This window comes from Embiotoca jacksoni, unplaced genomic scaffold (genome assembly GCF_022577435.1).
Source record: "Embiotoca jacksoni isolate LCO1_2020_lvr unplaced genomic scaffold, fEmbJac1.0.p SCAF_111, whole genome shotgun sequence".
In the NCBI taxonomy this organism is placed as follows: domain Eukaryota; kingdom Metazoa; phylum Chordata; class Actinopteri; family Embiotocidae; genus Embiotoca; species Embiotoca jacksoni.
The window spans coordinates 240,083-252,352 of record NW_027185243.1 but is presented as its reverse complement, the minus strand read 5'-3'; the positions used below and the strand labels follow the sequence as shown (position 1 = coordinate 252,352).

Below are 12,270 nucleotides of genomic sequence, written 5' to 3'. Positions count from 1 at the left end.
TGGAAGCTCAGTGTTTATTTTACGAGCTTTTTGCTGCTCTTGCACTTTTCGTCATCACTTCCATTTCTGGAACGTGTCAACAGTTGAAACGATAAGAAGCAAAAACCAGTAATTCCACAGATGGCACAATAGCAGGAAGAGACTGCTTTAAAAGGAGGGCAAAGGTCACGAGGCCCGGAAGCAGCCGCTTCAAGTTCTGATGATGGATGCAAAAAAACAACAATCCAGGCGGGATAACAGTCGTCCTTAAAAGGCCTTTATTTCATTCTTTTTCCAAAACAATATTTAAAAAAACATTCATAGACATCTTTAGAAACAGATAATGAGACGTAGAAAAGCGTACAAATAATAAATACTGTCATAAATATGAGGTAAGACACAGAAAAATGTGTAGATGGGCACTTAAATATCAGGTTTTTCTCTACAGCACGACACACTTCACACGCTCTAAAAAACACGTGAACGCAGCACGCGACGACACGGCGTCCTTCCAGATAAACAAATGTTTACGTTTGAAAGACAAGTGAAACGTTTTATGTTTCATCAAACACGAAACTTTTAAGGACACGTAAAAAACCAGCGTGTGAAAATAGTGACTGCAAATATAAGAAAATAATCTTTCTGCTACGATGAGGTGCTACTTTAATAACCGTGAGATCATCATCCAGATGTTGTTGAGGTTTCTGAAGACATCCGACAGATAATATGTCCACTACATTCTACGGCTGATGGATTCATCCATCGACGGGAAATTCAACAGAAACGGTTTCAATCATCCATATAGATTTTGAAAGAAATTCTTCAAAACAAAAACACAAAATTTTCTCTGGTTCCTGCTTCAGAAATGAGAAAATGATCAAATTGTTGTGTTTAATATTGTTATAAAGTCATTTGAATTTTTTCATGAAAAGAAAACAACCAATTTATTTACGTTATACAGCTGAAACAATTTATTAATCAAAAATATAATAAATTTTTAGTGTGACTATATTTAGTGAGATGGTCAATAATGTTTCATCAGAAAGAGTCTTGATTATCAATTTAGTTGTTTTTTTTTGACAAAACAACTAATTCAAAGACGTCATTTTTGACATTTTTACATTTTACAGCCAAAACAATAGATAACTACGTGAATGAAAATAATTTTCAGTCAGAAACAAATTTTAATGAATATAACTAAATTTATCAAATTTATCAAGAAAAAAAGTCAAAAGTTTCCGTTTCCAGCTTTTAAAATGTGAAATTTGTCAGATTTTTGGGAATATTTTTGTTTTGTAATTAAAATTTTAAGATGCCACTTTGGACATTTTTGATGGTTTAAAGACAAAACGATTAATCAAAAATATAATAAAAATAATCTTTGAGTTTCAGCCCTCGTCTATCATAAGCAGTATTATGGTCCACGACAACCAGACACGGAGGACGGGGGTGGTCGGGGAGTGGAGGAGGTGGGGGGTCTTCAGGGGTCGGCGGCGGGCAGCGGCTCCTTGGAGTGGTCGTTGTACATGAAGGTCTGCTCGATGTTGAAGTCGGCCGGCAGGTGGTCCTTGTGCAGCTCCATGTGCGACGACACCAGCTTCAGCGTGGAGAAGAAGAGGCCGCAGACGGTGCAGCGGTACATCAGCGCGCCGGCGTGCGTCTTCAGGTGGCAGATCATCGTGGAGCGGCCGCGGAAGAAGCGCAGGCACACTTTGCACTGGTAGGGTTTCTCCCCGGTGTGGATGCGCAGGTGGTACGTGAACTCCCCCGAGTGGGCGAAGCGTTTCCCGCAGTAGCGGCAGCGGTACCACTTCCCGCGAATCCCCGCCGCCGCCGCTCCCCCGTCCTGCCCGGCGCTCCCGTTGGCGACGCCCCCGGAGGACGAGCCGTGCGTCGACCCCGGAAAGAACTTCTCCGGCAGGCCGAAGCCCATCCCCAGGTTCAAACCCAGGCCGCTCATCTTGACGAGGCCGCCGGCGTCCCGCGGAGACGAGGAGGAGCAGGAGGACGCCGGGCAGTCCGGCAGATGGTCGGCCTTCCGTTTGCCGGACCACCCCGCCCCCCCGCCGGCCCCCAGCGACTCGTTGGTGTGCAGGCCGAGGTGGTGTTGGAAGGCCGAGGCGGAGCGGAACGTCTGCGGGCACAGGAAGCAGTGCAGCTCCTCCGCTCCCGCCAGGCCTCCTCCGACTCCTCGGAACGCCCTCAGCGCCGACCGCTCCCGCTCCTTCGCCGCCGCCTCCTCGGCGTGCGCCGCCATGTGTCGGTCCAGCAGGGGGCGCTCCGCGAAGCATCGGGCGCAGTGCGGGCAGGCGAAGACGGGCAGCGAGAGGTGGGCGAGGGCGTGCCACAGCAGGGAGCAGAGGGAGAGCTGGGGGACGGGACACACGCCGCACAGCAGGCTCTGAGGACACACGTGGCTCAGCAGGTGGTCTCTGACGGTCTGCGGGGGGAGGAAGTGGAGGGAGGGTAACGTGAGAGTCTCGCCGAGGCGGCGGCCGGTTAAACAGCGTCGCCATAATCTCATCTCATACGCCAACATGTCGTCAGTGAATCTTCCACTTTATGCACGAAACTGACCTGAAAATGTCTCGACGTCCGCTTACCTGGAAGTCCTTGCTGAGGGCTTTGCTGCACACGGCACACTGCAGCTCGGAGCCGTGGCTGCTGCTCGTCAGCGCCCCCTGTGGGATGGTGTAGGTGGAGGATGTCTGGCGGTGGTGGCGCAGCAGCTTGTTCTGGCTGCAGAACTGCAGGTGACACATGTCGCAGGTGAAGAGCTGCACCCCGACGTGGGAGAGGGCGTGGGAGGCGGTGGCGGCGCGGTCCGGGAACGAGGCACCGCACAGCCTGCAGAGCCCCGCCTCCGTCAGGTGGCTCTCGCCGTGGCGTCTGATGGAGGCGGGGTCGGCCGGGAGAGGCGCGGCGCAGGCTTTACATGACAGCACGCTTCCTGTCACCTGGAGGAGCAAAGAACATTACTTTACCTGTACGGACGTTTATTGGAAGCAAGTTTACTGACAGAACGACGGAACGAAGGAACGACGAAACGACAGAACGAAGGAACGACAGAACGAAGGAACAAAGGAACGACGAAACGAAGGAACGACAGAACGAAGGAACGACAGAACGAAGGAACGACGGAACGACGGAACGACGGAACGAGAGAACGAAGGAACGACGGAACGACGGAACGAAGGAACGAAGGAACGACGGAACGAAGGAACGAAGGAACGACGGAACGAAGGAACGACAGAACGAAGGAACGACAGAACGACGGAACGAAGGAACGAAGGAACGACGAAACGACAGAACGAAGGAACGACAGAACGAAGGAACAAAGGAACGACGAAACGAAGGAACGACAGAACGAAGGAACGACAGAACGAAGGAACGACGGAACGACGGAACGACGGAACGAGAGAACGAAGGAACGACGGAACGACGGAACGAAGGAACGAAGGAACGACGGAACGAAGGAACGAAGGAACGACGGAACGAAGGAACGACAGAACGAAGGAACGAGAGAACGAAGGAACGACGGAACGAAGGAACTAAGGAACGAAGGAACGAAGGAACGAGAGAACGAAGGAACGAAGGAACGAGAGAACGAAGGAACGAAGGAACGAAGGAACGAGAGAACGAAGGAACGAAGGAACGAGAGAACGAAGGAACGAAGGAACGACGGAACGACGGAACGAAGGAACGACGGAACGAGAGAACGAAGGAACGACGGAACGACGGAACGAGAGAAAGAAGGAACGAAGGAACGACGGAACGAAGGAACGAGAGAACGAAGGAACGAGAGAACGAAGGAACGAAGGAACGACGGAACGAAGGAACGACGGAACGACGGAACGAAGGAACGACGGAACGAAGGAACGAGAGAACGAAGGAACGAAGGAACGACGGAACGAAGGAACGACGGAACGAAGGAACGACGGAACGACAGAACGAAGGAACGACGGAACGAAGGAACGACAGAACGAAGGAACGAAGGAACGACGGAACGAAGGAACGATGGAACGAAGGAACGACGGAACGACGGAACGAAGGAACGACAGAACGAAGGAACGACGGAACGACAGAACGAAGGAACGACAGAACGAAGGAACGAAGGAACGAAGGAACGACAGAACGAAGGAACAAAGGAACAACAGAATGACAGAACGAAGGAACGACAGAACGAAGGAACGACGAAACGAAGGAACGACGAAACGATGAAACGACAGAACGAAGGAACAAAGGAACAACAGAATGACAGAACGAAGGAACGACAGAACGAAGGAACGACGAAACGAAGGAACGACGGAACGAAGGAACGAAGGAACGTTGGAACGAAGGAACGACGGAACTACAGAACAACGGAACGACAACGACGGAACGAAGGAACGACAGAACGAAGGAACGACAGAACGAAGGAACAACAGAACGAAGGAACGACAGAACGAAGGAACGACGAAACGACGGAACGACGAAACGAAGGAACGACGGAACGACGGAACGAAGGAACGAAGGAACGAAGGAACGACGGAACGAAGGAACGACAGAACGAAGGAACAAAGGAACAACAGAATGACAGAACGAAGGAACGACAGAACGAAGGAACGACGAAACGAAGGAACGACGAAACGACAGAACGAAGGAACAAAGGAACAACAGAATGACAGAACGAAGGAACGACAGAACGAAGGAACGACGAAACGAAGGAACGACGAAACGATGAAACGACGGAACGAAGGAACGAAGGAACGTTGGAACGAAGGAACGACGGAACTACAGAACAACGGAACGACAACGACGGAACGAAGGAACGACAGAACGAAGGAACGACAGAACGAAGGAACGAAGGAACAACAGAACGAAGAAACGACAGAATGACGAAACGACGGACTAAAGGAACGACAGAAAGACAGAACGAAGGAACGACAGAATGAAGGAACGACAGAATGACAGAACGAAGGAACGACAGAACGAAGGAACGACGGAGCGACGAAACGAAGGAACGACGGAACGAAGGAACGAAGGAACGAAGGAACGACGGAACGAAGGAACGACAGAACGAAGGAACAAAGGAACAACAGAATGACAGAACGAAGGAACGACAGAACGAAGGAACGACGAAACGAAGGAACGACGAAACGACAGAACGAAGGAACAAAGGAACAACAGAATGACAGAACGAAGGAACGACAGAACGAAGGAACGACGAAACGAAGGAACGACGAAACGATGAAACGACGGAACGAAGGAACGAAGGAACGTTGGAACGAAGGAACGACGGAACTACAGAACAACGGAACGACAACGACGGAACGAAGGAACGACAGAACGAAGGAACGACAGAACGAAGGAACAACAGAACGAAGGAACGAAGGAACAACAGAACGAAGAAACGACAGAATGACGAAACGACGGACTAAAGGAACGACAGAAAGACAGAACGAAGGAACGACAGAACGACAGAATGAAGGAACGACAGAATGACAGAACGAAGGAACGACAGAACGAAGGAACGACGGAGCGAAGGAACGACGGAACCAAGGAACGAAGGAACGACGGAACTACGGAACGAAGGAACGACGGAACAAAGGAACGACGGAACGGAGGAACGACGGAACGACAGAACCGGTACCTGGCGGCTCGTGTTCCCTCCGTCTCCGTTCTCCAGACACACTAGGTCCTCCTCGTCCTCTTCGTCCTCCTCCAGAAAGTTCTCGTCGTCGCTCAGCTCAATGATGTCATCCGCCAACCGTCTCCACTGCTCCTCCTCCTCCGTCGTCTCCATGGCTCCATTGTCTCGCAGAGCGTCCCTCTCGTCCTCCTCTGTGTCTCCGTCCTCCACCTCCCCAAACATCAGCCTGCCGCCTCCAACCGCCTCCACCTGCAGGCCGCCGAGAGCTTCGCCCGAGGATGATGTCGGGGCCTCGGCTGCGATCTGAGCCGAGGAGTCGGGGAGGGATGGCGGCGCGTCGGTGCTCTGAGGCAGCGGGACGGGGCCGTCATGTCCGTCCTCACACTGTCCTCCTGCCTGCTCGTCCTCCTTCTTCAGCAGGAGGCCCGCCGGCAGCACAGCGCCGCTCCGACCACTGAGGAGAAGTCCTCCTTGTAACTGCTGATCTCCCGCCATCTGGCCGTATCCGATGTGAGACTGGACGTCTTCCGCCTTCAGGTCCAGAGGAAGGGGACCGGCGGGAGCACCGCGGCCCGGCCGGGACATTCTGGGCTGGAAGAGAGGTGAGGCGGCGGGTGCAGGAGTCGGGGCGGCGGAGGAGGACAGAGAGGAGCAGGAGGCGGCGGAGGAGCACGCGGACGAGGCCGATGCGGCGGCGGTGTCCAGGCCGACGTCTCCGGGACTGCTGGCCGACGCGGACGACTGCAGGTCGGGGAAGGTGGCGTGACACGCCCTCACCAGCTCGCCCACACCGAGCCGCTCCGCCAGCTCGTACAGAACCCCGACGTCGATGAGGTCGGTCAGGATCTCGCCCGTGTACACAAAGGTCAGCACCTTGTCGAAGTTGGCCGGCGAGATGAAGTCCAGCGAGAAGGCGGCGGTGGACGCGGCCGGCGTGCGGCTCAGCAGATTGCGGAAGTATGAGCCAGCGCAGGCCAGCACAGCACGGTGGGCCGCGAACGTCCGGTTTCCGACCTGCAGGAACACGTCACAGTAGCGCCGCGTCTGCCGGCAGCGGTTGAGCTCGGCAAGGAGGCCGGCGGCGTGACCCGGACCCTGCAGCCGGATCCTCATCCTGCTGCTGCTACAGGCTGGCTGCACCAACCACAACACAGTCACTTTATTATTCATCCATATAGTCATGATTCTCATCATTATTATTACTATTATTTTCATTATCATCATTATTATCATTATCATCATTATCATCATTACTATCATTATCAACATTACTATCATTATCATCATTATCATTATCATCATCATTATCATTATCGTTATTATTATTCTAATTATCATTATCATCATTATCATTATAATCGTGATTATCATTATCATTATTATTATAATTATTATCATCATTATTATCATTATTATCATTATCATCATTATTATTATCATTATTATAATTATCATCATCATTATTATCATGATCATTATCATCATCATTATTATCATGATCATCATTACCATCATTATTATCATCATTACTATCATTATCATCATTATCATTATTATTATCGTTATCATTATCATCATTATTATCATTATCATCATTATCATTATTATTATTCTAATTATCATTATCATCATTATTATCATTATAATCATGATTATCATTATAATCAGAATTATCATTATCATCATTATTATTATCATTATTATCATCATCATCATTATTATCATAATCATTATCATCATTATTGTCGTTATCATTATCATCATTATTATCATTATAATCAGTATTATCATTATCATCATTATAATAATTATCATCATTATTATCATTATTATTATTATCATTATTAGCACTATCATTATTATTATTGTCATCATTATTAGCATTATCATCATTACTATCATTATCATCATCATCATTATTATCATCAACATCATTATCATCATTATTATCAATATCGTCATTATTGTCATTATTATCATTACTGTCATTATCATCATTATTATCATTATCATCATTATTATCATGATTATCATTACCATCATTGCTATCATTATCATCATTATCATCATTATCATCACCATTATTATTATTATCATCATTATTATCATTATAATCATAATTATCATTATTATTATTGTCATTATCATTATTATCATTATAATCATTATTATCATTATCATCATTATTATCATTATCATTATTACCATCATTATTAGCATTATCATTACTATCATTATCATCATCATTATTATCATTAACATCATTATCATCATTATTATCATTATCGTCATTATTGTCATTATTATCATTACTATCATTATCATCATTATTATCATTATCATCATTATTATCATCATCATCATTATCATTGTTATTATTATCATCATCATTATCATCATTATTATCATCGTCATTATTATTATCAACATCATATTATCATCATCATTATTATCATCATCATTATTATCATTGTCATCGTCATCATCATTATTATTATTATCATCATCATCATCATCGTTATCATTAACATCATTATCATCATCATTATTATCATTATCATCATTATCATCATTGTTATCATTATCATCATTATTATTATCATTATTATTATCATCGTCATCATCGTTATTATTATTATCATTATTATCATAATCATCATTGTCATTATTATTACTATTATCATAATTATCATCATCATTATCATCATTATTGTCATTATTATTATCATCATCATCATCATTATTGTTATCATCATTATCATCATCAGTATTATCATTATCATCGTCATCATTATTATTATCATAATTATTATTGTCATCATTATCATCATCAGTATTATCATTATCATCATCATCATCATTATCATCATTATTATCATTATCATCATTATTATCATTATCGTCATTATCATCATTATTATCATTATCGTCATTATCATCATCATTATTATCATCATCATTATCATTATTATCATCATTATTATCATCGTCATTATTATTATCAACATCATATTATTATCATTATCATCATCATTATCATGATCATTATTATCATCATCATCAGTATTATCATTATCGTCTTGATCATTATCATCATTATCATCATTATTATCATTATTGTCATTATTATCATTACTATCATTATCATCATTATCATTAACATCATTATCATAATTATCATCATTATTGTTATCATCATTATCATCACCAGTATTATCATTATCATCGTCATCATTATTATTATCATAATTATTATTGTCATCATTATCATCATCAGTATTATCATTATCATCGTCATCATCATTATCATCATTATTATCATTATCGTCATTATCATCATTATTATCATTGTCATCGTTATTATTATCCTAATTATCATCATTATTATTATCATCATTATTATCATTATCGTCATTATTGTCATTATTATCATTATCATCATTATCATCATCATTATTATCGTCATTATCATCATTATTATCATTATCGTCATTATTATCATAATTATTATTGTCATCATTATCATAATCAGTATTATCATTATCATCGTCATCATTATTATCATTATCGTCATTATTGTCATTATTATTATCATCATCATTATTATCATTATCATCATCATTATTATTATTATTATCATTATTATTGTCATCGTCATCATAATTATCATCATTATTATTATCGTCATTATCATCATTATTATCATTATCATCATCATTGTCATTATTATTATTGTAATTATTATTATTATCATTGTCATCATCATTATTATTATCATAATTATTATTATCATCATTATCATCAGTATTATCATTATCATCGTCATCATCATTATCATTATTGTCATTATCATCATTATTGTCATTATTATTATCATTACTATCATTATCATTATTATCATTATCATCATCATTGTCATTATTATTATTATAATTATAATTATTATTATCATTGTCATCATCATTATTATTATTATTATCATAATTATCATTATTATTATCATTATCATCATCATTGTCATCATTATTATTATCATAATTATCATCATTATTATTATCATCGTCATCATCATTATTGTCATTATTATCATTATCATCATCATTGTCATTATTATTATTATTATCATAATTATCATCATCATCATTATCATCATTATTGTCATTATTATTATCATCATCATCATCATTATTGTCATTATTATTATTATCATCATCATCATCATTATTATCATTATTATCATTATTATCATTACTATTATTTCAGTGCCAAGCATCCGGCAACACTCATCATACAACTCATTTTAATGCAGATTTCACCGTCATTCTGGATTCATCAGGATTTTTGTTCTGAACGATGATTTAAGATTCACATTTTTAAAATAACCTTTAGTTTTAAACCTCCAAATATTCATATTACAATAATAAAACAGAGAAAATCAGTAAATTGTCCAACGTGAAAAAAGTTTTCTGTGGGTCAACAAATCAATGCAGATTTTACAGTTGTTTTAAAATGACCGTTCTTTGACTCGATCAGCTCATTAAATGCTAAAAGATTATTTTCAGATGTTTAAACAGCTTTTGAACAATTTATTTCAGATTATGATGAGAAAACGTACATTTTAGCTTCCTTATTGTTTGGTGTTGAGTTCATGAATCAGTAGTTTCAGATATAAAAGCAGTTTGAAGCTGCTGCTCAGATTAAATGAGATTAAATTATTAATCAGTTAATAGAAATAAACAGCATTTGATGATCAATAGTTGGAATGAAACGTGTCTTCCTCTGCAGACAGCTGATCGGTTGATAATGTAAAGTCTAATATTAGGTTTTTAAGTATTGAGATAAATGTTTACAAAACGATTTGCCTTGAATATAAATGAACAGATGGAATAATTGTCTTAAATTTGTCTTCCGGTTTTGCTGCCGTTTGTGTTTTAAACTCTGACTTTACAGTTTTATGATGTTTTATGTAAAAGTCTGTTTTGGTTTTTCCAGATGAACATGAAGAGAACTCAGATTTTAAAACCGACTTCGTCTTTTCTCTGTTTGTTCAGACTCACCCGCCGACATCAGATCAACCAGATCAACCAGATCAATCAGATCAACCAGATCAATCAGATCAATCCTCTCTCTGCTGTGACTCCGCTGATCCTCCACCGTTTATACATTTTATTAATTACAAGCGTTTCGATCGTCCGTCGCATGTTGGTGACGTATGTCAACAACAACAAAAAGCACGTGACGTCGCCCCCTGCCGTCTGGAGGCGTCGTTGCAGGAAAAAGGCAAAACGCCACGAAACCAACAAGGTAAAAGATTTTAAGTTTATTTATTCAAAACTTAAAGATATAATGTGAACTGTGACTTTTTGGAGGTTTCGTTACCATGAAGCAACTGGAGGAACGTTTCAAGGGATTTTATTCAGGTTTTAATCGAGTATTGGTTAAAAGAAAAAAAAGCTTTTCATTGTGCAGCTGCTTGTTTTCACATAAAATCAGTTTAATTTGAGAAAGAAGACAAAATAACTGAATTCAGTTTTGTTTTTCAGAAATAAAAGTGTCTCAAACTTAAAACTAAAAGCAAAGCTAATAATTATTGAACCTCAGATAACCAGAATATTCCCAAATGAACTTGTTTTTAATGGAATAACTACAAATGAAGTACTTGAACTCACTAATTAATAGGAACTCGTTTAGCTAAATGCTAATGTTAGCATGCTAACTTTCCTGTTACGTCCGCCATTTTAGTTTGACATGTTAGCATGCTAACATTTGATGATTGGCAGTGAACACGAAGGAAAGCTAAAGCTAAAGCTATCAACATATTAATATGTTAACCCTAACACATGAACATATGAACACATGAACATATGAACACATGAACACATGAACACATGAACATATGAACACATGAACATATGTATATGTTCATATGTTCATATGTTCATGTGTTAACCCTAACACATGAACATATTAACATATGAACATATGAACACATGAACATATGAACACATGAACATATGAACACATGAACATATGTATATGTTCATTTGTTAACCCTAACACATGAACATACTTATATGTTCACATGTTCATATGTTAATATGTTGATATGTTCATATGTTAACCCTAACATATGAACATATGAACACATGAACATATGAACACGAACACATGAACATATGAACACATGAACATATGAACACATGAACATATGAACACATAAACATATGAACACATGAACATATGAACACATGAACATATGAACACAAACACATGAACACATAAACATATGAACACATGAACATATGAACACATGAGCATATGAACACATAAACATATGAACACATGAACACATGAACATATGAACACATGAACATTTGAACACATGAACATATGAACACATAAACATATGAACACATGAACATATGAACACATGAACATATGAACACAAACACATGAACACATAAACATATGAACACATGAACATATGAACACATGAGCATATGAACACATAAACATATGAACACATGAACATATGAACACATGAACACATGAACATATGAACACATAAACACATGAACATATGAGCACATGAACACATGAACACATGAACATATGAACACATGAACATATGAACACATAAACACATGAACATATGAGCA

At 40.8% G+C, this 12,270-nt stretch overlaps 1 protein-coding gene across 1 annotated transcript; it reads right to left on the bottom strand.

The window, feature by feature from the left end:
* Window positions 1-245: 245 nt before the first annotated feature.
* Window positions 246-10,753, bottom strand: LOC138194665 (zinc finger and BTB domain-containing protein 39). The gene is made up of 4 exons (XM_069143573.1): window positions 10,669-10,753; window positions 5,612-6,745; window positions 2,583-2,936; window positions 246-2,419 (listed from the first exon to the last, which is right to left on the bottom strand). Exons 2-4 carry the CDS (start codon window positions 6,722-6,724, stop codon window positions 1,460-1,462), a joined length of 2,427 nt encoding a protein of 808 aa, XP_068999674.1. The 5' UTR covers window positions 6,725-6,745; window positions 10,669-10,753; the 3' UTR covers window positions 246-1,459.
* Window positions 10,754-12,270: the final 1,517 nt, after the last annotated feature.